Source organism: Poecilia mexicana, unplaced genomic scaffold (genome assembly GCF_051168715.1).
Source record: "Poecilia mexicana isolate PSO_F unplaced genomic scaffold, ASM5116871v1 scaffold_12, whole genome shotgun sequence".
In the NCBI taxonomy this organism is placed as follows: Eukaryota; Metazoa; Chordata; class Actinopteri; order Cyprinodontiformes; family Poeciliidae; genus Poecilia; species Poecilia mexicana.
In genome coordinates, this window is record NW_028263381.1 from 27,100,980 (window position 1) to 27,127,278 (window position 26,299).

Consider the following 26,299-nt stretch of genomic DNA (forward strand, 5'->3'; position numbering starts at 1 on the left):
GATCAGGAGGTAAATTCATCCTCTAATGTTCACAGAAAGATGAAATCATGAATGGCTCCAGTTTTATTGCAGATGTTTTTATATTTTCTGTCTGCAGAGGTTCTGGTGAACCCGGTGAGGTCCGGTTGGCCTCAGGGCGGTCACTGCTGGCGGAGGAAGTCCTTGGTGTTTTCCTGGGCGGAGCTGCTGCTGGTCACCGGCAGGTTCTTCAGGTCCAGGACGTTCTCCTGCAGCGCCTTCAGCTCCACCTCCGTCTGGGACCGGATGGACTGGAGGGGAACGAGTCGGGTTAGGAACCGGTCCCTGCAGAACTGACCTGAACGCAGCAGGAAGTACCTCCAGGTCTCTGGTGATGGAGTGGTTGGGCCCGTGAGTGACCATCATGATGCGGTAAGCCTCACAGATCATCTTGTGGCCGACCTCCACCTGCCCGGCGTGCCAGTGGGTGACCCCTGACCTCATCAGGGCCAGGCCCAGCTGGGCGTTGTTCGGGTGGTACAGCTTCCTGTTTGGGAGGAAGGAGAAACTCAGAGACCAGAATCTGGCCTTCAGGCTGCATCGCCACCATTCAGCCCGTCATACTGTGGTCTGTGTGCCTAGTCAAAGTCCAGTTCTGGTGTGAATGCTAAGCTAACTCTGACGGTTTGGTTGATTTCTCTTTGGTCTTCAGCCAAAGACTAAAGAGAAATCCTCCAACCGCTAAAATCCTCCATCTTGTTTCCATCTGGTGAAGAAGGAAGTTGCTCTCAGTGTCTTCAGAGGTTTTTGTGTCGTTTCCTTCAGTGGTTCTTGGTGCAGCGCCCCCACAGGCCAGGAGGGGAACAGGTTGGTTTGACTCAGAGCAGCTGGAGGTGGAGCAGATGTTCTGGTTCCAGTAGAACCGGGTCGACCGGACTGAAGGAGGGAAACCTCCTACAGGAACATTTCTTCACATCATTCAGACTTTACGTTTGTTCTGGTAGGCCTGATGTACTCACGTGTATCCTTCCACCATCTTGCGAGCGTATCCTGCAGCCTCAGAGAACTTCCTGTGGTAGGTCAGCACCTCGGCCAGGACGGACAGCACCTTGAGTTTATACAGGTGAGTGTCGGCCAGGACGTCCTGCTGCTTCTCCAGACACTCCTGGCACAACTTCAGCACCTGAGGCAGCAGAGAAACGCTCAGACTGAGGCGCTCGGAGACGGAGCAGGAGGACGCAGGCCTACCTGGCTGTGATCCCCGTCTCTACGAGCTTCTTCCACCTTCTCCAGAGTCTCCTTACTGAAGGCGCTGACCTCTTTCAGCGCATCCGCAGAGGGCTGTGAGGAAAACCCGGTGAGGAGAGGAAGGTGACGCCATGAGGAAGAACCCAGGACGATTCACTCACCTTCGCCTCGGCAGCTGCTGCCATCAGGTCGTCACCAACATGGCGGCTGCAGTGATCACAGCTGCAGTCGAAGTGGAAACGCTCCTTCAGCTGTTTCTGGCGATCCGCCGACAGGTTCAGGGCCTCCACGTAGCTGATGGTCAGCTCCTCGCCCTGGCAGATCCTCCCCAGAGCGCGCAGCTCCATCCTGCACAGACCAACGCAGGAACACCTCAGTTCTGGTCGGGTGGACCTGAACTGAGGTGGCTGACCCGGCTGATCGCTGCGGCCGGGTCCGATCTGCGGTACGCACCTTAGCGGAGAGTGGAGGGTGGAGCTCACAGCTGATTGGCTGCAAAAGACAAACATTGAAATGTTTAATTTCTGTCAGAGACGATCTGTCTGTGTCCTCTAATGGACACAGACAATGGTGGACCGAATCCGTCTTCAGACGATCAAACCGAATCCGTCTTCAGACGGTCAAACCGAATCCGTCTTCAGACGATCAAACCGAATCCGTCTTCAGACGGTCAAACCGAATCCGTCTTCAGACGGTCAAACTACAGTTGGATCATCTTTGTCCATCCTGAGCAGATCTACATCCAGCATGTCTACTGTCCGTTCTCTGAGGATGTCCAACCATCTCCAACAGACCAGTCCGATCTCTGATGGTCTCTCTAGTTTGTCCTTAAGAGTGTGAATGTCTGTCGTGTTTTGGACTGGGCTCCTGTCGTGGACCCTTCCGTTCATCCAAAGGCTTTCTGGAGATGGACACCATGTCCCTCTGCATCCCTGTCAGGATGAGACTGACCAGAGAAGAACTGGACTGTCCAAGTCTGGATCAAGTTTGTTAGGATTCAGAGAAACACCTGAATCTGGATCAGCGGATCGTTGTCCACAGCCGTTCAGAACCAGAGACCCGGTCTGAATCTCTGACAGGTTCCACCTAAACACCCAAAACTAAGAGCAGAGTGTCTCATCGGTTTGTCTGTGGCTGTTTCTTTGGACATCCGGACCTGTTAACGTTAATCTGGTGAATTAATTTCTGTTCAAATGTTTCCCCAAAGTGAAGAGAATCCAAACGTTTATCTGACCTTCAGGTTTCCTACTGGAAGCAGATCATCTGTCCCTCACACCTCACCACTGTCTCACCTCCTGCATGTCCTGAACTGCCCTCACATTTTCATGCAGAAAGTTACAAACATGTTGCATGAATCTGAAATGTTCTGAGATCTTTTGATCGGTCATGTAGAGCCTGACAGATTTAATGGGAGCTTTTTGTTTCAGGGTGACTCCTTCTGACCTTTAAACTGCTTCCATGACCTTCACAGACCTCACATCAACCTTTTCTACGCCCAGCGTAGAAATCACCTACTTTCCGTGGTTGAGGGTGGCGGTGCAGTTGGGCCAGCAGTCGTGGTTGACGAGGCTCAGATTGGGGAAAAGTCCCAGACCGACCATCTGCAGACCTCTCTGGTCGGGAAGCGTCAGTCCGTTGGATTTAATCTGCAGAGAACGGAGAGGTCAGCGGAGAGGTCAGCGGACCGGCACAGACAGGCGCAGGAGAGCCGACTGACCAGGCCGAAGACGTGGCTGATGAAGTCGGCTGGGTGCTGCTTCGACCCACAGGACCAGAACCTCAGGAAGGTCTGGACGTCGGCCTGCAGCGCCTGCAGCTGGTCTCCAGGCAGATCCCTGAGGTGATCCTGCAGCTGATCCACGGCCAGCAGCTGGCTGTCGGACGCCAAACCCTGGTCTCTGTTCCTGCGCCACAGCAGCCGGCCGGCCAGACTGCAGGGAAACATGGACTCAAGATTAACAGCCACGTTCAGACGTGTAGCATCGCTTTGCCTTTATATGTGGAAAACCTTCAGCTCAATGTTTAGTGAGTCTCCAGCATGAACTGATGAATTATCAGCCTTTAGATTTAATCTGATTTTTCTGCCGAGTTCCAGGATCCATTCAGGACTTTAGTTCTTTCACCAGTCTGACTGAACAAACCAGACGCCACCGTCTGTAATCCCACCAGAACCGCAGGTCGTCCCTCCTCACCGGACGTTCTCGTTGGGCGCCGCGCCGAGCTTCCTGATGGCGGCGCACTCCTGCTTGTGTTCGTCCCATCCGGCCGTCTGGCAGGTCCGGTTGCAGTAGTGGGCGAAGCGGCACTGGGCGCAGCGGTGCAGGTTGGCCTGGCGCCGGAAACAGCTGTGGCACACCTGGGAGGCCAGACTGGGACAAAACACAGCCGTGGAAAGACGCTAGCAGCTAGCATGCTAAGCTACAGAGCTAATGCAGGTTCTGCTGCTTTGCTTTAAAATGCTGCAAATATGGAAACTGTCCTTATGCTAGCAGCTAAATGAGACGGTTAAACTGGTGGTGATGTAATTCATGACTGACATGAATGTCTCTGGTTGCCATGGCGATTCCCACCATTATGGGATAGGAGGAGCCCGCAGCATCACTGATTTTATCCTCCATCAGTCACTGAGTGGAAACGTCAGCAGAACCTTCAGGTCCAGTTTTTACTTTGTTTTTTAGTATTAAGATGAAATTAGGAGAATTAGTTCATAAATACAAGAATAAAAATAATTTTAAAGTCGTAAATTTGCATGAAAAAAGCTGTGATGGAGATCTGAACGATTCTTCTAATTAGATTCAGTTGTTCGTTGAATCATCTGATCAATGATGATAATCTGATGAGTTCAGATTAATTTTTATTTTCACACAGAAACCAAAGCAGAACCTCAGAAGAATCTCATGTTAAAGTCCTGATTAGATCTATTTTCCCTAAAGGAGTTTCATTAAATAAATACTTTATTCTTCTAATATTACATCTGTATTCTAGAAAAATTACGACTTTGTGCTTTTTATAATCTGACATAATCCAGCTGCTTTCATCCTGTTTGATTCTGATTCCCTGAATCGTTTCCCTTCATTTCTATTCATTATTTATATTCTGTTGCCAACATCAGGTGATCAGTTGATCAGTTGATCAGGTAATCAGTTGATCAGGTGATCAGGTGTCGATTTCATCTCAGCTCCGTCAGAACTGAGCAAAACTTTGATCTGTTCAATATTTTTTCTGTATTTCAGTTAAAATCCAAATGATGTAAATAATTTCAGCTTCAATCAAATAGTTGGTTTTATATTTATGAGATAAAAACCAGATTCAGTGAACGGGTCTTTAAACGGATCTTTAGTTCATCAAACTGAAGGATTAATTATTGATTTTTAGATATTTTATTGAACCTGAATCTTTGATGTTTTTATGACCCAACTGGGTTCCTGCTGAGTCCGGCCCGGTCCGGTTCGGCCCGGTCTGGTTCGGCCTCTCACGGTACGGTTCGTGTTACAGTCGTCATGGTAACCAGATCAGGTCCCAGAAACGCCTTTAAATCCTCTGAACCGCAGCAGAACCCGTCCCACCTGGAGGTCCGGTACCGGCTCACCTGCTGTAGACCACGGCGGCGTAGCCCGGTTCGGCCAGCAGAACCTCCCCGGTGCTGAGTTCCCTGCTGGCCCGCAGGCCGCGACCTTTCACCCCGGCGTCAAACAGCTCCATGACCGGACCGGTACCGCAAGACGGGCTGAGGGAGACTCAGCCGTCTCTCCTTGGTGCGACCCACAGGGGAACCGGGTGACCCCGCCCCTCCGGACCGGAACCTGCTGAGCCAGGACGGGTCGGACCCTTGTTTGGGTCGGTTCCCCTGCTGGTATTTTGGTCCCAGGCAGCTGCTGCTGTCCATCAGCTGGAGCTGCTGCTGTGCTCACTGCCACCAGAGCAGGCGGACCGGAACCGGACCGGACTGTCTGGATGGGGCGGGTTAGAACCAGAACAGAACCAGAACATGGAGGAAGTTCAGTCAGACGCCTGGATGAACAGAGTGATTAACCTCTGACCTCCAGCTGTCACTGCGGGTCAGGCGGCGCTGCGGAGAGTCGATCATAAATCATCTAAAGTTTATAAACAAACTGAATCATTTAATTTGTTTATTTGATGCTGCAACGAAAAGCAGAAACACAAAAACTGATGAATATAAAAATATCTAAATATGAAGGAAAATAACATTTTATCAAACAGGAAGTGAGGTCATCACTGTTAGCAGCGTCACGTGAATCCATCATGGTCACCTGACAGGAAGCTGAACGACTCCGGTTACCGAACATCGTGCCGCTCCGATACTCGATACCGCGGCAACATCTCTTAAAGGGACAGGCCTCATTCTGGCAAAATGTGATTTATTACAGTATCTAAACTATAATCAGGGCGAAAGCAACAATTAGCAAACCCAACTTAGAAAAATAAACTCCAGGTGTCTCTTCTCTGTCAGACGAGAAAACACTGAGGAATGTTAATAACCTTCATGGAAGCATTATTATTATTCTCCTCTGGTAGCTTCACTGTATTTATCAGCCGACATAAAGGTCAGGTCAGGTTCCCTGACCCCTGACCTTTTTAAGGCACCATAAACATGGAATGTTTTTTTACAGTGACAACGTAGAAATAACATTTTAGACCAGAAACATCATTTCTTTAAACTGTTTTCATGTGAACAATGAAACAAGTCAAACCTCTAACCTGACCTTTGACCCCAAACGTCATGTTTCTGATGCTGCAGCAGAAATTCTACTAAAGACTGAACTGCAGCTTCACTGTTCGTTTCACAAAAAACAGCTGAGTCAGCAGAAAACCAGAAACCCGTCCAGAACCAGAGAACCAACATGGCGGAGCGTCTGCAGCCTGTTGGACTTAAAGTCCAAGCTGCTCGGTTTGGACTCGGTTAAACTTTAACGAGGTTCTGTTTGATCTGGACGCCGTCCAACATAAAGTCTCTCATTCTGACTCCACTGCAGCTTCTGGTCCAGAATCAGAACAGAACCTGAGCTCAGGTCCGTTTCCTCCAACCTGCTCTGGTTCCTCAGTTTGTTTCATCTGATCCAATAAACTGAAGCAGAAAAAACCTTAAAGTTTCTCTGCAGCTTAAGAAAGTTCTTCAGCTTCCTGGTTCTGACTTTTCTTCTAGTTTTATCACGTCTACCTTAAGGCGTGACATTAGTGCCAAATTTAAGACTATTGCGACCCAGTAGCAGCTACTTCCTTGTAGCAGGAGGCTACTTCTTTCTGGATCCAGTTTCTGATCCGACTGATCGGCCGACATCTGGAACTGATCAATCGGGTCTGACAAACGATAAGGACAGTATTGGTTAGTGTTAGCTTTGGAGAGGCTAACAACTAGCATGTCTAGGATGGACACCCACACTAGCATACTAAGCCTGATCACCTAACCTGAGAAAAGGTAGGCTAGGAGGTGATCAGGCTTAGTATGCTAGTCACTAGCCTGTCCAATGCTAACGCTAGTCAGTTCTCTCCTCATTTGCCAATGCCGATTGCTAAGTCACTGATTCTGAACAGTTTATCGGTTCTGAACTTGAAAATGAAGAACTGGAGAATCGTTTCCCTCTGGTCAGACATGAGCAACGTCTGGCAGCAGCTAATCTGAAGGAGCAGCAGCTAATCTGCAGGTTGGAACGTTTCCACGGTGATGGGATTAAGATACATCAATTATAAAGTTTCATCACAACATCGACGCTACATAAAACGACTTGGCAGCAGCTACACGTCGAAGACGTCGACATGCTCTCCGGAGGTGAACTTGTCCTCCAGCAGCAGCTTCATCAGTTTGGCTGAAGATGCTTCACAGGTCAGCAGCTGACCCTGAGCGAACATGTTGGAGAACGTCTTCTTGATGCTCGGGTCGGCCGTCTTGGTCCGGGCCTCCACCTGCATCTGGGTGTCCAGCGGTCCTGGTTCAGGAGGGACAAAGAAGATGCATCAAGAACTGCAGGAAAAACTCAGAGAGGCTAGCATAAAGCTAGGTTGGACTGGCATAAAGCTGGGTAAGGCTAGCTTTAAAGCCGGGTAGGGTTAGCATAATTTAGCCAGGTAGGGCTAGCTTAAAGCCGGGTAGGGCTAGCTTAAAGCCGGGTAGGGCTAGCATAAGTCAGTCGGGTAGGGCTAGCTTAAAGCCGGGTAGAGCTAGCTTAAAGCCGGGTAGGGCTAGCTTAAAGCTAGGTAGGGCTAGCATAAAGCCTACCCGGAGAGTAGCTGAGCACGCGTAGCTCCGGCTCCTCCTCGGCCAGGACCTTGAACATCATGTCTCTCGCCGCCTTGCCGGTGCAGTAAAGGCCCCAGGAGCGGAACGGCTGCAGGGCGCAGAGCGACGACACGTTGATGACGCAGCGCCGCAGCCCGGCGTGCGCCGGGAAGGCCTGCAGCAACCGCGCCGTCAGGCACATGGCGGAGCTGACGTTCACCGACAGGTAGGCGTCCACCTCGGCCATGTCCGTGAAGCCCTTCACGTACTTGGAGACGTCGCCCAGAGACGCTGCGGGAAGGAGAGCAGAGGTTAGAGAGGTTCTGACCCAACCAGAACCCGGCGCTGGTTCTGACCCAAACCCAGAGGACAAAGTCCCATCAGAGGCCGAACAAAGGAGACTGAGATCCGTCAGACGGATCCGATCCACCAGAACTTCAGATTTATGATCCGGTTCATCAATTCCACCTATCAGCTGCAGCGTTACTCATGGGAATTTATCAGTAATGTTTTTATACCATAATTTATTTTATGTGCAATATTTATTTTTCTGTAATCAATTAATATTTAAAATTATTTTCATAAATGTTTACTGGTGGAGCTATTTATTATTTATTTCTTTATCCATTTGAATTTTGTTAGTTTATTCTTAAATTTATATTTTTTGTATTATTTACAGTTTATTTGTAGGTTAATAATTGTTGATTTTATTTATTTTTTGTTTTATTATTTTTCCTATTTATTTTCTAAGTAAACAGGAAGTGATGTGGGTTGGTCCAATTTCTATAAGTGGAGGTCCTGGAGGACCAGCAGCATTTGGGTTTGGGGCCGATGGTTTTCACCAGAGCGAGAGAGGAAGAGAACAAAGGGAAGTTTGAACTCTGTAATTATTTGCTGAAATGGGAAAACAAACCATCCAGAACAATTTACAAGTTTGGACATTGAACCTTCTTAAAGAAACTTGACCCCAGAGCCCTAGTGGTGGCTTGGTGGAACTTTTGATGGATGTTTGGCTTGGAAAACAATCGCCACTATATTTACATTTAATAAATAAATCTAAGTGTTTTCTATTTCTACGACATCTAAAAAAAATTCTGTAATATCTACATTTACTTGCATTTTTTTATTTTAAAATCTTTCATAATTTTTTCATCTGTAATGTTTTGCTTTTTGTTTATATCTATACATTTAAACTTTATCTCTTATCTTAGTTCATCACCAGGATGCAAATCCGACTCTAATAATAATAATAGTAATAATAACAGTAATAATAATAATTAATAATAGTAATAATAATAATAATAATAATAATACCATGTTTTCCTCACCAGCGTTGTTGATCAGTATTATTTTCTCCATCTCGTCGTTAAAAACGTCTCTGCTGGTTCTCACGATGTTCTCCAGACTCTCCAGCTTCCCTACATCCGCCGCCACCACCTCCACCTTCAGGCCGGCTCGGCCCGCCTCGGACTCGGTCAGCTCGGCCTGGACGGCCCGCAGGTCGGCCCCGGAGCGGGCCACCAGAACCAGCGCCGAACCGGGCTGAACCAGCCGGCACAGGTCCAGGGCCACGGCCCGGCCGAAGCCTCTGGAGGCCCCGGTGATGACGCACAGAGCCCGGCCCAGGTCCGCGGCAGGAGGCATGATGAGGCCGATGGAGCTCCGAGGAAGAGGAGTCGGTTCTTCACCTGGAGGTCCGGATCAGCGGTTCTTCTTCTGGGGTTCCTCTGGCTGCTGCTGCCGCCCTGTCGCCACCTCCTGGTTTTATACCGGAGCGGCCGGGCGCTCTGTCAGCGGAGACGATCTCTGATACCGCAGCGGGTCCAATAATTACATGGATCAGGATCAGGAGACGGTTCCGTACGGAGCCCCTCAGGGGACATGGGGATTTTTTTTTCTTTTGCGTTCCCTCGCAAAAGGTTTTGCGTTCCCTCGCAATAATCTGATCAGTTCATGCGGCATAATTGATACTATAAGCCTTTGTTACGGTGGCCGCCGTACTTTCTGCTTTAATACAAGCTTATGAGGTTTTTCCATGGACTATTGAGTTATTATCGCGGGTAATAAGTCATCTGATTGTGTCTCCATTGTGTTCGTGTCTGAATGGTTTAAAGTGCAGCTTTCTGTGCCGTTCCATCTGAGCCTTAACAGACATAAACATGCAGTAAATAAATCGATTTTCAATCAGTTTTTTGCACCAAAGCGTTAATAATAATAAACACGTTTTATTATTATAAAACATAATGGTGGTAGACGGCCGCATTGGGTTAACTCGGGGAAGCTCATCTGTCCGTGTATCAATCAACTCCTAACCTCTTTGTTCTGTCACAATTATCGATTTATTTAATTTTTATTATCATGCTCCAAACTTTGCGAGGACTGACCCCCCAGCTCACCCGCTTCCTCATACACACACACACACACACACCCACACACACACACACACAGCCAGCAGCGTCACCTTCCCATTCATATTTGATGACGTCACTCCCACGTCGACACGCCCACCACCAGGTGTCAAAGCCACTGCTCCTGTCATATCAATAATTACTTATTTCATTCATATTGCTCTTATAGAGCCTCAGTGAAAACGTGTTTATTATTATTAACTCTTTGGTGCAAAACACTGATTGAAAATCGATTTATTTACTGTTTATGTCTGTTCAGGCTCAGATGGAACAGAAAGCTGCCCTGTAGTGACCATTTGTCCCCAAACTTCAATCCAAAAATCAAAAAACTCGAAAGTGATCAAAACAAAAATAAATCCAACTCAAATAGTCACCTGATGCACCGTGGATTCTGGTTTACGCAGCAAAAAAAGGGAATCAAAAGTCAAAATATGGTTCTTTGGTTTTATTTGTAGTTCAGGCAAAAGGGTTACAGGCTTCTGCTCCTATTCCTGCACCTGTTCTGACTGACAAAAGATTGGCTGGTAAAAAACCTTGTGACCACCACGTGCATAATAAGCTGCCTAAGACCCACCTATTTAAACCGTGAAATACCCACATCCCAACCGGAAATTAATTGACTAATTATGGGAATTCCTAATCAAAGAAATTATAAACAACAAAACAAAAATTCTAATGATAAATCAACTGGAACAAACAAACAAATAATAAGAATAAACTGAACAATTTAAATTCTAAGATTTAACCAAAAAATGGGAAAATAGCTCCTACAAGCCCTTTAAACATTCAGACACGAACACAATGGAGACACAATCAGATGATTTATTACCCGCGATAATAACTCAACAGTCCATGGAAAAACCTCATAAGCTTGTATTAAAGCAGAAAGTACGGCGGCCACCATAAAAAAGGCTTATAGTATCAATTATGCCGCCTGAACTGATCAGTAGATTATTGCGAGGGAACGCAAAAGAAAAAAAATCCCCATGTCCCCTGGGGGGCCCCGTAGTTCCGCCCATCAGAACCTCAGTCAATGTTTCTGTTATTATAAAACGGATCAGATCCAGAACTGTTTCCTGTTTGTCATTGAACTGTTTCCTGTTTGTCCAGGTTGACTTTAATATTCTGCTGTTGCTCCATCACGTGTTATGACACATAACCATGGCAACAAGGTGTTTTTATACAGCTGGGAACAGCTGATAGTGTCTCTAAGCCTTGAAAAGCCTGAACTTTGACCCCAAATCAGCATCATAGATCCAAAAGGAGGAAGATGAAACCTTCTCCTCATCCGTCTGATCCCCGACTCCAACAGGCAGCCAGACAGTTAGAGAGGAGCTGATCTAACAACTGATGGTGTCAGAGAGGTCAGTCAGTAACTTCTTACCTTTACTTTGACTTTATACTTTTACTGGAGTAAAAGTATTTCTGCTCTCAGAGAACAATCTGTCAAAAATGTGGAGCTGTTAGCACCATGTTGGTCATCAGGCTGTCAAACAGCTACAGTCTTCAGTCAGAGGCTTCTGTAGAGTCACTGGAACACTGACTGCTACTGGAGGTCCTTTAATAACGACTCATTTTGAATCGTCTTGATGATGTGAGTTATGACAACATTTAATGTCTCTGTGGGATGAATTCAGACGTCTGTCTGGTTCTGGTTCTGAACCATCTCAGCCTCAGCAGACGGATCGGACCTGGGATGATGGAAGTGCTGGCTGCGGTCGGTACCAGCGGTACCACGAGCTCCCACTGGTCACGGTGGCTTTGACCCGGTTCGTCTCTACGTGTGGACCCAGAGAGGGAAACCCTGAGGGGGGCTGGTTCTGAAAGCAGCCTGTGTGCCGACAGCATCCATCGGTTCTGGTTCTGATCCGTGGAGAATCAGGTTTTTAAGGTTCTGGAGGATTTGGGCAGTGAGAGCAGAGACTGTTTTTAGTGTTTATAGTTTTTATACAGAACCTGGTAAAATGTTTCATTAGGATTTGATCTGACAGATAAACTGAGTCCGGGTTTCAACGTGTTTTATTTATTAAAGTCTGTGGCTTGTATTTATTTAGTTTCTTGTTTTTGTTGCATAACAAACATCATTTATGAAGAAACTATTTCTGAACCTGCAGCTTCATGTTTAGAGAATCTGATGAGAAAAGACAGAAACGAAGGAGCAGAAATAAAACTGAACAAAACTTCACACAAACTTTGGATTCCAGTTTTCAGCTGTAGCCCCGCTAACGAACAGCTAGCTTTGCTAACCCTAGAGCGTTGATCCTAGTGTTAATTCTGCTAAAACTTTATACCAATGGTATTTAGCAGAAGCTAATGCTAATGCGCTAAATTCAGCCATGTTGATTTCCACCAACCAAGGCTCTGAAATAATTCTTAAGTGTGAATTTGTGTGTATTTGTTTCATTAGCATCCAGTGAGCTAAATGCGCTAAGCGTTCTGCCTCAACGCAACATTCATTCATGTATTCATCTGTACAATTCATTTGTTTTCTTGCCATTTAATTAAAAGTTCAGCTCAGATGTTGAACTTTGTTCAACTGTAAGTTTACAAAACAGCCAAATAAATTAGCATTCAGGATTTAAGCTAATGGGCTAAACAAAATATTAGCTCTGCTGTTAGCGCATTAGCAACCAGTTATTTATCTCCAGTGTTTTAAAACCTGTCTGAAGGAGCCGGCCCGGTTCTGGTTCTGATTGGGTCCAGTTAAAGTTTCCAGGCTGAACTCATGATGATCGGTTCCACCAGAGAACTGGGCTTCGTTTCTGTGCGGCTCCGGGTTTGGACCCACAGCAGCAGAACTTCACCCTGTTCTCCCTTCCAGAACCAGAACCGGGTTCTGTCTTCACTCAGTCCTGAAGTTTTATTAAAGTCTCGTTTCACAGAAAAGCCTGAATAATTTATTGGTTGTAAATTTATTAAGTTTCTGATATGAAGCCGAGTCCAGATTTGGAGAACATTTCTGTTGCAGATGCAGAAACAAACTGAGAAAAATGAAACCGTTTCGTTTTAAAGTTCCTGAGATTTAAGTCTGGTTTAGATCCAGATTTCCTCCTCAGCGGTTCTGAGTCCAACTGTTGAACCGAACCCAGAACCAGGTTCATCATCCCGTCATAAACACAGAACCGGGTCGGACCGGGTCATGACCTGATCTGAAGGAACTGGGTTCAGATCAGAACCACCAAATGGCTTCAGCATCAGTTACATCAGAACCGTTTCCTGTTATTTATATGAAATCAGAGAATAGCTTCTCACAGCTTTGGATCTGGATCGGGATCTGGATCAGGATCTGGATCTGGATCGGGATCTGGATCCGGATCTGGACTCATCGACATCAACACGGTCGATTCCAAAACTCGAGAACAAAGTTTCTCATCTTCAGATGTTTTGGGTCATTTTAAATGATCGTCTCAGACGATCTCCTGGTTTCCTGCTGGAGGTTCTGGCCCAGAAGAACCGGACCCGGCAGCCACATGTCGGGTCACATGTCTCCGGCTCAAAGGCGTCTCTGTCTCGCCGCCTGACCGATGGGGAGCAGCTGAGGTCAGAGCCTGAAGACATCCGTTCATCCAGCAGAGATGCATCAGCCACAGAAAATGAATGAGGCGGCACCAGAACCAGAACCGGCTCTAAACTTAGACCCACTTCAGGCCGACTGAAGAGTCGGCTCATCAGGATGTCACGGTCTGAGATCAAAGCAGGCAGAAACCGTCCAATCAGAAAACAGAGAGCGAAAACCTTCAACCAGGAAATGGAGGAACAGAGAGAAGAACCAGGCAGTTCTGGAGGAGCTGCAGGGAGCCACGGCTCGGGTTGGACCCAGGTCATAAAGGTCACCAAGAGGTCACTAAGGTCAATAATAGAGCCAAGATCAGCAATAAGACCAATACGGTCCCCAATGGGGCCAATAAAGTGAGGCTGGTGACATGTGAATAAAAGATTTAAAAATTATTTTCCCATCAAAACATTTTCAACATTTCAAACTTTTGGGTCAGAAAACAAAAAGTTTCTTTATTTTACTGGATTTATTTTTATAATTAAAATGTTTTCACAAAGTGATCGATTAGCTTGTACATGTGATCAGGTTGTAACAGATGAAACCTAAAACTAGACTGTAAAAAGGTCTAGAAAACCAAAAAACTGACATTAAACTTTAAAAAACGTCCCAGAATCTAAACCACAACGTTCATGGAGAAAAGTTTTAAAGCGACTTTTATACTTTCTTCCCTCTTTTTCTACTTTTACATCAAAGTTTTTTGCGTTTCGTTTCCTCGGTTCGTGAGTTAAATCAACATCAGGGGAAACTGGATCTACTGGATCTACTGAAGGTAAATGATGGATTCTCCTCATGCTGTGGGGTGAATGAATGGATGAATGGATGAATGGATGAATGGATGAATGGGCGGGACGATGAGCCGACGCTGAACCAGGAGTTCAGGGTCCAGAACCAGCTGTGGTTCTGGTCCTACATGTTGGACTCGCTGTGTGTGCGCTTGTCGTTGTCCAGGTCGCTGTCCTGGGAGATCAGCTTGTAGGGTTTCTTCCTCTCCTTCTCCTCCACCACCGAGTTCCCCATCTCCACGTCTCGGCTACGCAGCTCGTGTCGGGACAGGAACTCCACGATGCCGGCGCCGATGGAGTCTCCCAGGACGTTGGTGGTGGTCCGAAGGCGGTCCCTGACCGGAGAGACGGTCCTGGTTACTTCTGTTCAACATCAGAACCAGCTTGGTTTGATGAGGCTCAAAACGTTCTGCTGATTCTTTAACTGGTAAAACATCAAAATGTTTCAACAGAGACAACAAGAAGGACGATCCCTGAACAGCATGTTGGGCTAAACTTTATTAATCCCGTAGGGAATTAAGGTCAGAGGCGCAGAAAGTGGGTATGCAGCGCATAGGGGCGCAGCACCAGAGGGGGCGCCAAAACCCCGTCTGGAGGGGGCCGATGATGTTTTCCCATCCACTTCAGCGCCTCACGCTGCTTCACCTCTCGCACATAACGAGGTAAATGTAGCGAATTTTACACTCCACGTATCGTCGCTTAGGGGGGCGATTTATGTGTAGTTGCGCCACTGATTAAGGTTGTCTGTTGCTCACACGTTAATTCACATCCCCGTAAATATAAGAACCGGGAAGCTGTAGAAACATGAACTGAAGCTAATCCAGGTTCACCAGGAGTGGAAGTTTAGATTTTAGTTTATATTTTAGCTTCTCCCTCAGTGGTAAAAGTCTTCCCATCATCCCGCCATGAGCAGAACCTTCCTGAACTGGGCTCTGTCAGCCTCCAGCTGAAGGCCGAGCCGTTTCTCCCGTCGCCCCAGTTAGCCGAGCCGTTTCTCCAGCCGCCCCAGTTAGCCGAGCCGTTTCTCCAGCCGCCCCAGTTAGCCGAGCCGTTTCTCCAGCCGCCCCAGTTAGCCGAGCCGTTTCTCCCGCCGCCCCAGTTAGCCGAGCCGTTTCTCCCGCCGCCCCAGTTAGCCGAGCCGTTTCTCCAGCCGCCCCAGTTAGCCGAGCCGTTTCTCCCGCCGCCCCAGTTAGCCGAGCCGTTTCTCCCGCCGCCCCACTTAGCCGAGCCGTTTCTCCAGCCGCCCCAGTTAGCCGAGCCGTTTCTCCAGCCGCCCCACTTAGCCGAGCCGTTTCTCCAGCCGCCCCAGTTAGCCGAGCCGTTTCTCCAGCCGCCCCAGTTAGCCGAGCCGTTTCTCCCGTCGCCCCAGTTAGCCGAGCCGTTTCTCCAGCCGCCCCAGTTAGCCGAGCCGTTTCTGGTCCTGGTTTTCTAATTGGAATGATTAATTTGAGAACCTAATTATGTTTCTATGTTAAAACTCTAAAATATTCAACAAAGGGAAGATGTGGCACGAGGCTCCGGGGAGAAGGAGAAGTGTGTCAGTAGGTGCTGGAGGATGTGGAGCTGCCGTTGACCTTTAGAATGACCTTTGCAATGACCCCAGTTGGTCGTGTTTACTGGGATTATACTCACAGGAACCAATCAACTGCAATGATGAGAGTGATGTCATCAGTAGGAAGTCCAACGGAGGTCAGTACGATCACCATGGTAACCAGGCCGGCCTGCGGGATGCCGGCGGCGCCGATGCTGGCTGCCGTCGCTGTGATGCTTCCCAGTCAGGAGACAGAAACCAGTGAGTCTTACTGGTTGTTCTCTACAGAACCGTCGTCATGGTTACCCTTGTTTACCTGATGGTGATGATCTGGCCGAAGTTCATCTCCATGTTGTTGACCTGGGCGATGAAGATGGCCGCCAGCGCCTCGTACAGAGCCGTGCCGTCCATGTTGATGGTGGCGCCGACCGGCAGCACGAAGCGCGTGATCCGCTTGTCGATGCGGTTGTTCTCCTCCAGACACTTGAAGGTGACGGGCAGCGTGGCGGAGCTGGACGGCGACACGGACAGGACAGACGCTTCAGAGGACCTACGGTACCGATCGCCTGACGACCCGAACCGGGCTTCAGGAGTCAGACAGACTCAGATCTCAGCTGGAAGTCAGTCTGAAAGTCTAGATGGTCTAGATTTCCAACTCTAGATCTGCAGTTACAAACTCAATAATAATTCAGATCATTCAGGATGAAAACATGAAGATTCATTTTTCAAAGTGACTTTTTTATCTCTTGATTCTCTGAAGAAATTTAAAAAATATCAGAATTCATCCTGACATTTGGATGGAAACAAAGCTACCGGATGAGGCTAACAGATGAGGCTAACGGATGAGGCTAACAGATGACGCTAACGGATTGACGCCAACGGATGAGGCTAACAGATGACGCCAACGGATGAGGCTAACAGATGAGGCTAACGGATGACGCCAACGGATGAGGCTAACAGATGACGCTAATTGATGACGCCAACGGATGAGGCTAACAGATGACGCCAACGGATGAGGCTAACAGATGAGGCTAACAGATGACACTAACGTATGACGCCAATGGATGAGGCTAACAGATGAGGCTAATGGATGACGCCAACGCATGAAGCTAACAGATGAGGCTAATGGATGACGCCAACGGATGAGGCTAACAGATGAGGCTAATGGATGACGCTAACGGATGACGCCAATGGATGAGGCTAATGGATGACGCTAACAGATGAGGCTAACGGATGCCGCCAACGGATGAGGCTAACAGATGAGGCTAACGGATGACGCCAATGGATGAGGCTAATAGATGATGCTAACAGATGAGGCTAACGGATTACGCTAACGGATGATGCTAACAGATGAGGCTAACGGATTACGCTAACGGATGATGCTAACAGATGAGGCTAACGGATGACGCCAACGGATGAGGCTAATGGATGATGCTAACGGATTAGGCTAACGCTTTAGCTGAGGCTGAAGATAGAAGCTTCATTTGGACGACGGTGGTAGCAGGTTGTCCCTCTGTCGGTGGGTTCCCGGTTCGACTCCTGATCTGTCATTGTGTCTTTGGGCAGAACATTTCACTAGCGCCACCTGCTGGTGGTCAGAGGGCCCAGCAGGTGGCCTGGTGCTTGATGAGTGACTGGCAGAGAGAAGAAAACCTTCCTCACCTGGAAGATGTTCCCAAAGCCGTGACCAGAGCCTGTAGGAGCCCAGCGATGAAGATGAAGGGATTCTGTCGAGTGATGACGAAATACAACGTGGGCAGAATGAGAACGCCGTGGATCAGCAGCCCGATGATGACGGTGATGGTGTACATGCCCAGCTGGCCGCCCATCTGTGTCAGGTCATCCATCTCCACGATCTTCCCTGCGATCAGAAACAGGATGCCGATGGGAGCGTACCTGCAAGGAGACGAAGACCAGAGTGACTCCAGGTCGACCGCTTCAGGTCCGGACCAGGAGAACAAAGATTTACCACATGATGATGGCCACCAGGCTCATGATGGCTTCATTCAGGCTGTCGAAGAAGTCTCTGAGGACCTGGCCCTGCTCCTTCATGTTGCCGATTATCAGACCGAAGCACATGGAGAAGACCACCAGGCCGAGAGCGTTGACCCCGTTCACCTGGCCAGGTATGGGGATCACCTCCTCCCTAGTGACCTCCATGACCTCCTGGGTGCCGTTGGTGGAGTTGAAGAGCGACTCGTTCACCGTGACCGTCACATGGACCTTCCTCTTTCCATATTTGGTCTTGAACTGTTGAGAGAGGAGAGTTTGAGTTCAATCAGTCAGGTCGGGTTCTCCTCCTTCACTGGGTCTCAGTCCAGCTGAGCTTCTTCAGGAAGTGAAGAACAGGAACAGGAAGTTCTCATCATGGCCAACCAGCCAACCAATCACGTCTCTCTGGATCAGAACCTTCAGAATCACACCTGAAGGATTTAGCAGACGTTAACGGTATTTAGCCGAAGCTAATGCTAAAGCTCTTACTTCAGCCATGTTGATACCCACCATGTGTCAATGACTGAACATGTGTTCTTTATCGCCCTCCACAGGTCAGATCCGACATTACACCAGGCTGTAAAGGTCAGGAAGGGTTTTTTCTAAACTTTCAGTTGTTGAGTTTTGCTAGCTCTACTAATTTAGCCTAATTGATCGTAGACATCAGGACACCAGCAGTTCAAACTGTAAACCGTCAGCAGTGATGCATTCTGGGTACAGAATAAACGTCATTTGCTGCATCACAAACGGTGAAGTTATACTTTATATGGAAAAATTAATTTAGTGGCTCTAAATGTTTTTAAAGTTAGCTAACGCGCTACACGCGCTTTTAGCGGATCAGCAGACGTTTTCCTGCCACTGACATTATGGATGATTTTCATTTTACCTTTAGCTGCTTTTTCACTCAGTTTCAGTTCAAATGAACAAATCGTTCAGCAAAGCGTCTAACAGTCACGTTAGTTACTGCATATCATCAGGCACGTGCAGAGGGGGGAAAAAAAAAACTCAGTCAAAAAAACCAATGAAAAAAAAAACTCAGTTAAGTAAAATAAAATTGTGATCAAAACTGTTGGAATTGTAATGATTCATTTTTTAAAACAAAAAGTTTAGTTTAAAAAACTTTTTAAATTAAATAACTCATTTTTGTCTGGTGAACTTAAAGTTATTTGCCAAACAAACTTTTATTTGCTCACATCAGGAATCTTGTGCTGTGATTTTAGGCCCCGCCCACGACGTCATGTGAGAATCACAGCAAAACTTTGAGTCAAACAGAAACTCAGAATAACAACAAAATATTTCTGACAAGAGCAAATAAGTTTGTTTTGCAAATAATTTTTTCACTTCATGAGACAAAAATGTGTGATTTTAATTTTTAAAAAAGGTTTTTAAGCTAAACTCAGCAGCTGTTGTCATGGTGACATGCATTAACAATTACACTTTTGCTGTTTTTGTCTTTTTTCTGCAGCTCCAGTTAAAGTTTGCTGCAGCTCTGCTTTCCTGAATGAACCATCTTCATCTCCACTGCAGCAACCAGGCAGCTCTGTTTATAGATTACAGTCACTAAAGGCTGCATTGGGCCTTGTTTATATTTTAATAGTTTAATTCTGTAAAGACTAAATATGTCTGCTGGTCCAGCTCTGATTTACATATCCTGCTAAATTGCGGGTTTGAATATTTCAATACTTTCCTATAACAAAACAGACCTGCAGAAAGAAATTACTAATAAAATATCTTACATATGCATAGTTGTCTGATCTATAGAGAGATTTTCCTGAGCTGTGATTGTATATCTCTTTAGTAATTTATCATTGTTTATTAAACTCTGAAAGCTGAGAGGCTTTAATATTCTGTCCTAGAAGGCGGTTAGATGGGCCCTTTGGTTTTAGAGCCCCTGGCCCTTAGTGGCCTCTGCACGGCCCTGCATGTCATCTTTCATTTGGCCGTTTCCATGGGAATCACCATGTTGAGATAAAACCTTGTTCCTGTCGTCAGACTGATTCCTGTTTGACATTTTCACCAGATTCAGATCATAAATCAAGAACAAATTGAACCTTAAATGTTCTCTGTGTTTATTTTGAGTTTATGAAACTTTTTCTGCCTTAATGATTCATCGTTATTAAAAATTCAAGCTGCCTAAATAAACCATTTTCTGTAACGTTCTGTAGAGAAGCCCTGCAGGTTGTAAGAGGTGCTGATGAAGACGAGGTGAAACGTTTCGGCTGCTTCATCTGAATCACTGACCTGCTGTGTGCAGGCCTGGACCAGGTTTGGAGGGAACATGTTTCTGAAACGAGACCATAGAAAGCGTTTAGCTGCGACTCGCCGGCTGGTTGAACTTTGGGACGTTTGAGTCTGAAATCACCTGATGAGGTCCAGGAAGGCGTCGGCGGGGCTGACCTGCTCGATGGTCTGCTGCTTCCCAAACTCGTCCTTGGAGCCTCTTCCTGGATGGATGATGAGGACGATGATGATCCCGATGAAGACGGCGATGATGGTGGTGGTCATGTAGTAAATCACCGCGCGCATCCCCATCTTTCCTGACGCCTTGCTGTCCAGCGCCGCCATGCCTGAAACCGCCAACGGTTATTACAGCTGGGAGGGGCTGATGATAAACATTCATTTAATAAACATTCATTTAATAAACATTCATTTAATAAACATTCATTTAATAAACACTCATTTAATAAACACTCGTTTTAAAATCCTCCACATGCAAACAGAAGCTGAGTTCACATCATTTATCCACAGAGGATCAGTTATTCTGGTCTAAAGTCTTTGGACTCAAATGAACATTTTCTCATCAGGAATCCAAACCTGTTTGTCTAAATTATGACATCAACATTTAATAATTATCCTCTGATATTTGAATGTTTATCAACAGATGTCTTCTAAAGTTTTAACATTTCCATCCAAATTCTCCTAAAAACTGATATTTTGTAAAGAACTTAAACATAAAATGTACCTGTTAGAAATAAACAGACATTAAAGCTCTAAGAAACTAATAGATTAAATGTGTTGATGATGAATTTCAGTTTCCTATAATATCCGTTTCTCTTCATTTTGATCTTCATTAGAAACTCGACTGAATTTATTCGTTTTTCTTCTTGTGACTCTGAGCTGAGACGTTTTAATAATCCACATTTCTGCCCTGACTGACCCTGATTGACCCTGACTGACCCCGATTGACCCTGATTGAACCTGACTGACCCGGATTGAACCTGATTGAACCTGATTGAACCTGATTGACCCTGATTGAACCTGACTGACCCTGACTGACCCTGATTGACCCTGACTGACCCTGATTGACCCTGACTGACCCTGATTGACCCTGATTGAACCTGACTGACCCTGATTGACCCTGACTGACCCTGATTGACCCTGATTGAACCTGACTGACCCGGATTGAACCTGATTGAACCTGACTGACCCTGATTGACCCTGATTGAACCTGACTGACCCTGATTGACCCGGATTGAACCTGACTGACCCTGATTGAACCTGACTGACCCTGATTGAACCTGACTGACCCTGACTGACCCTGATTGAACCTGACTGACCCTGATTGACCCTGATTGAACCTGACTGACCCTGATTGACCCGGATTGACCCTGATTGAACCTGACTGACCCGGATTGACCCTGATTGACCCTGATTGAACCTGACTGACCCGGATTGACCCTGATTGAACCTGACTGACCCTGATTGACCCTGATTGACCCTGACTGACCCGGATTGACCCTGACTGACCCGGATTGACCCTGATTGACCCTGACTGACCCGGATTGACCCTGACTGACCCTGATTGAACCTGACTGACCCTGACTGACCCGGATTGACCCTGACTGACCCGGATTGACCCTGACTGACCCTGATTGAACCTGACTGACCCTGATTGACCCTGATTGAACCTGACTGACCCTGATTGACCCGGATTGACCCTGATTGACCCTGATTGACCCTGACTGACCCTGATTGAACCTGACTGACCCTGATTGAACCTGACTGACCCTGATTGACCCTGACTGACCCTGATTGAACCTGACTGACCCTGATTGAACCTGACTGACCCTGATTGAACCTGACTGACCCTGACTGATCCTGATTGACCCTGACTGACCCTGATTGAACCTGACTGACCCTGATTGAACCTGACTGACCCTGATTGACCCTGACTGACCCTGATTGAACCTGACTGACCCTGATTGAACCTGACTGACCCTGATTGACCCTGACTGACCCTGATTGAACCTGACTGACCCTGACTGACCCTGACTGACCCTGATTGACCCTGATTGACCCTGATTGAACCTGACTGACCCTGATTGACCCTGATTGAACCTGACTGACCCTGACTGACCCTGATTGAACCTGACTGACCCTGACTGACCCTGATTGACCCTGACTGACCCTGATTGAACCTGACTGGAACTTGGTCAGTTTTTGTCCGATCGAGACGTTCTGTCTGGTTCTCATTGCTAACGGAGGATCTTAATGTTTCATTTGGTTCCTCTGGAAGATTCTCTGATTTGACATTAAATTATAGAAAATATTGTTTAGAAATAAAGATCTCAGCGAATCCAAACTGGAGAAACTTCCTGCCTTTCTGCCTGAAGGTGTTTCAGGACCTTCATGACTGATGATGAGTTTTACTTTAAGACATTTTATTCACATTGAGCCCATTTAAAGGGCTGGTTGAACATTTCAGACTCAGTGAAACATGAGTCTTTGTTTGGCTCCATTTGGTCCTGCAGCAGCAGGTAACCTGACGGTGAGCTGTGGATGCGGATGGATACGTGGCGGAGGAATCTGACCGGTGATCAGGCTGGAGACGAGCAGCGGCAGCACCAGCATCTGCAGCATCCTCATCAGAACCTCTCCAGGAAAGGAGAAGTACTTCACCTCGCGGTAGCTCATCCTGTAGGGACGCAGAGCGAAGCCCAGGATGATCCCTGCACAGAGAGGAACCGGTGACTCTCCGCTCGGCCGCAGCCGGACGGCAGGGCGCCTGCTGAGGACCACACACCTACGACCACGGCGCCCACCGTGAAGAGGACGAACGCGTTCTTCCTCAGGAAGGCCTGGACGTCCTCCTTGGAGATCTCCTCCACTTTCCTCTTGGCCTTCATGGTCCGGATGTGGATCCCTTCCCTGATCCGCTGCATCCTGCTCCGTTATTCGGCCGGGATTCAAACCCACAACCTCTCACTACGTGGCCTGTCCTGAGAACAGAACAGACAGATGATACACGGCTTTTCTAATAAAGAATAAATAAAAAAATCTACTTCCTGTGAGGCAGCAATGACACCAACATGTCACCAAAAACATCAGAATCAGTGAATGAATAAAGATTCATCAACTTGTTCCACCATGTCGCCCTGTAAAAACACAAACCCTCATTTAAATCATAGTGATGTTTGAAAAGCTGCACGGTGAAAATTAGCAGCAGTAATTTGGGTTATTTAGCCAAATGGGCTCAATGTCACAGTTTAAAACTAAATGTCCAGTTAGCTGGATGAATATGTAGCTTCAAGCTAGTTCTTATTTAGCACTAAACATGTAGCTTGCTAACTAATTAGTTAACGAACTAAATATTTAGTTGGTGGTTAAATATTTAGCTTGGTAACTAAATAACTTGTTAACTGAATATTTAGCTAACAAGCAAAATCTTTAGATATTTAACTCCGAGCTAAATGTTTAGCTAATATGCAAATTTGCTTGCTGATAACCGGAAGTGGACGATCAAAATATAAACTGGGTCTTGCGAAGCTCATCGGATATTTTTTTTTTCTTTTACTTCTTCTCTTTTACATCATTTCAGGATAAAATAAAGCGTGGGCTGTTTTAAATGTAACTCAGGTGTTTACCAAAGGAGCTGCAGCAACAGTTACTGCGCTAGCTGGAGATTAGCGCAAGACCCCGCTTTTATTTTGACAGTCCACATCCGGTTATCGGGAAGTAAATTTGAATGCTAGCCAAACAAAGCAACACATTTAGCTAGCATTTAACTGTGACAAAATAAAATAAGAAACATGTGAATACTTTTTTTACAGCATATTTACGTCACAGTGTCCGCCTGACGTGTTTCCTGCTGGGAGAAAATGTTCGTCAGGATCCGATGTTTGCAGGGAACAATGGAGGAAAAACTTTCCCAGATCATTTCTCCTCAGTATTTCGGTTCTACCTCCTGCTGGATGAATGTTAGCGTCCAAAATCTTTTCCAGAAACGTTTAAATCCAAACAGATAAACTGCGTTAAGGTTCGGTGCCGGTTGGTTCTCTGAAACTGGGATTCAGACTCCAGTTTCAGCCAAAGTGGCTCATTTGGGGTAAAAATGAACAAACTAAGGCAGCAGCTAACAATTATTTTGGCAATCGATTAATCTATTATTCTGATGATTAACCAGTTAATCGGATAATGGCACATTCATTCAGCCTTTTTATACAATATTAGAAATACATTAAAAGATCAAAATAAACAATTAAATTCCTTTTAAAAATAAGAAAACAAACATTTTATTGCCTAAACTTTAAAAGCATTGGTTTAGTAAATGTGGTGAAACTAAAACTACAACAGGCTAAAACAGATTTACAGACTAAAATGTGTTTATCTTAAGTACAAAATTTATTTTTGTACAATTTTCAGTTAACGATTAATCGCAGACTAAATTAGTGAGGATTATGTCAGTTATTGATTAACCTCGATTCAACCGATGTGCTGCGGAATTAGCCAAATTGTAATTAGTTTAATTTAAAGGTTAAAGTCTGAGGAGACATTTGATCCAACAGGAGAACTCTGGGATGATGATGGTGATGGTGAAGATGCTTCCCTCCATCTTGAACCCGGTTCCTCTCCTGCTGCACCGTGTAAATAAGGATGAATCTGCTCACCTGTCTGCCTCTCCGGTCTCAGTGATGCGGCTGCAGAGTCGGAGGAAACTTCCTGCTCTGATCTGAGCGCTGAGCTTCTTCACCTCCCGCTCCGGCGGAGGGAGGGACGGGGACAGGAGGACAGATCAGGAGACGTCCTCTGACACAGTTTCAGGTGTGAAACCTCCCAGGACTCCGTCCGTTCCCTCTCCGCTCCTCCTCTGGGAAGCTGCGATCACGTCGCGTCTGTTTGTGGGAATAAACCGAATCGTTTCAGGCGGAAAACAGGAATGAGGTTTGGAGGATGCGCTCCGTCCCGCTCGGGACTTGTTATAGTTCAGGACGGTCCTCAGAGGGAAACCGCAGCACAATTAGCTGGAAAAGTGGAGCTGGAGCGGGAATAGGTGACCTGACTGCGTGGAGAGGCGTTCCCAGGAGGACGGGGTAAAATTAGAGGAGAAGATTCCCCCAAATCAGGACCAGGACCAGGTCAGGCAGACTTTCACAAACCTCAAATCCAGGAGGCTCTGTGAACGGAATAACCCATCTGTGCGTCTTCCAGCTCGGTTCCGACTCCTCAGACTGCAGAATGAGACCCAAACACTAGGAAATGATCTCGGTTCTGGCTCTGATACCGCATCAGACCTTCATCCTCCAATAGTTGAATTAAAATACAACAAAGGAAGAAATACATCCAAAGCGAAATTCAGACTAAAATCCAAACTTTCAATTCTTTAAAAAGACCAAAATCTTTTATTTCAAATCTTTTTTATGGTTGATTCCAATCAGAAGAAGCAATCTGTAGATCTAAGCATGAATTAAAATACAATAGTGATGGCCTAATAACGCCACTGCCACGAACAAACTGTTATTTTGCATAAAAATGCAAAACTTTTAACATAATTGACAGCTTTTGCTCACTGAATGAGTTCATTTATAACTGAAGTATATTATTTAATGCCTTATTTCAGTAATTTGTAACAAGCTATACTTATGTTAATGAGTATTTAAAACGTAACAATATGCAAAAACTGTCTAATTTATGAGAAATTTCACGACCCCCATGTGTGACCGGTGGAGTTCTGCGTTGTGTTTGGTGTGGTGATCAGACAAACCACAAGACATCAAGTCTGGGTTTGGAGGCGGTCTCCGTTTATTTATTCTGTCAATCGGGAGATATTAGCATTAGCACCTAGCATGTGCTCCAGTTCTCCAGCCCGATCTATACAAAATAATAGTTAGCATGCACAAATTATATAAAGGTGTAATAACAACTCAAATAAAAATATCCAAACACTTATCATTAATACAGAAGGAAAAATAAACATTTGAACTCTATAAATGAAAGGATTACAATAGATTATAAAACTTGCCTCTCCCCAGTGGAACGAACAACAAAAGGGAAGAGGAAATTAATAACTTAATATTTATAATAGTCCTGGAGGACCCTGAACAAAAGAAGAAGAAAATAAGGCGGTGTTGGAGGACCGAACCCCTAGTAGACACAGAAGAACACAACTGTCAAATAGAAGCAAACAAATACATGAAAGAACACATTTTGTGGAAATATACAACTATTAATATAGACCCAGTTACACATGCAGTACCTCCGCGACCCCCCTTGGGGTCACGACCCCCATAGTGAAATCCTATGATTTAAGCTGTACTGTAAGTAGAAATTAAAGAGCCGGTTGGCGGCTAGAAAATCCGACTCTTTTAGGAG

The 26,299-nt window shown here is 46.2% G+C and overlaps 3 protein-coding genes across 3 annotated transcripts; all 3 read right to left on the reverse strand.

Moving 5' to 3' along the window:
* Positions 1 to 45: 45 nt before the first annotated feature.
* Positions 46 to 5,184, reverse strand: smyd1a (SET and MYND domain containing 1a). Its single transcript, XM_015002342.2, has 10 exons — positions 4,796 to 5,184; positions 3,399 to 3,575; positions 2,924 to 3,137; positions 2,722 to 2,852; positions 1,660 to 1,698; positions 1,368 to 1,554; positions 1,207 to 1,299; positions 978 to 1,141; positions 337 to 505; positions 46 to 269 (listed from the first exon to the last, which is right to left on the reverse strand). The coding sequence occupies exons 1-10, from the start codon at positions 4,906 to 4,908 to the stop codon at positions 141 to 143; spliced, it is 1,416 nt and encodes a 471-aa protein (XP_014857828.2). The 5' UTR covers positions 4,909 to 5,184; the 3' UTR covers positions 46 to 140.
* Positions 5,185 to 5,319: 135 nt separating this feature from the next.
* spra (sepiapterin reductase a) lies at positions 5,320 to 9,213 on the reverse strand. Its single transcript, XM_015002343.2, has 3 exons — positions 8,770 to 9,213; positions 7,442 to 7,732; positions 5,320 to 7,151 (listed from the first exon to the last, which is right to left on the reverse strand). Exons 1-3 carry the CDS (start codon positions 9,083 to 9,085, stop codon positions 6,961 to 6,963), a joined length of 798 nt encoding a protein of 265 aa, XP_014857829.2. The 5' UTR covers positions 9,086 to 9,213; the 3' UTR covers positions 5,320 to 6,960.
* Positions 9,214 to 13,830: 4,617 nt separating this feature from the next.
* LOC106927066 (excitatory amino acid transporter 1) lies at positions 13,831 to 25,192 on the reverse strand. The gene is made up of 10 exons (XM_015002371.2): positions 24,598 to 25,192; positions 22,734 to 22,929; positions 22,522 to 22,659; positions 20,073 to 20,277; positions 19,952 to 19,994; positions 17,688 to 17,968; positions 17,381 to 17,614; positions 16,035 to 16,229; positions 15,820 to 15,954; positions 13,831 to 14,522 (listed from the first exon to the last, which is right to left on the reverse strand). The coding sequence occupies exons 2-10, from the start codon at positions 22,870 to 22,872 to the stop codon at positions 14,312 to 14,314; spliced, it is 1,581 nt and encodes a 526-aa protein (XP_014857857.1). The 5' UTR covers positions 22,873 to 22,929; positions 24,598 to 25,192; the 3' UTR covers positions 13,831 to 14,311.
* Positions 25,193 to 26,299: the final 1,107 nt, after the last annotated feature.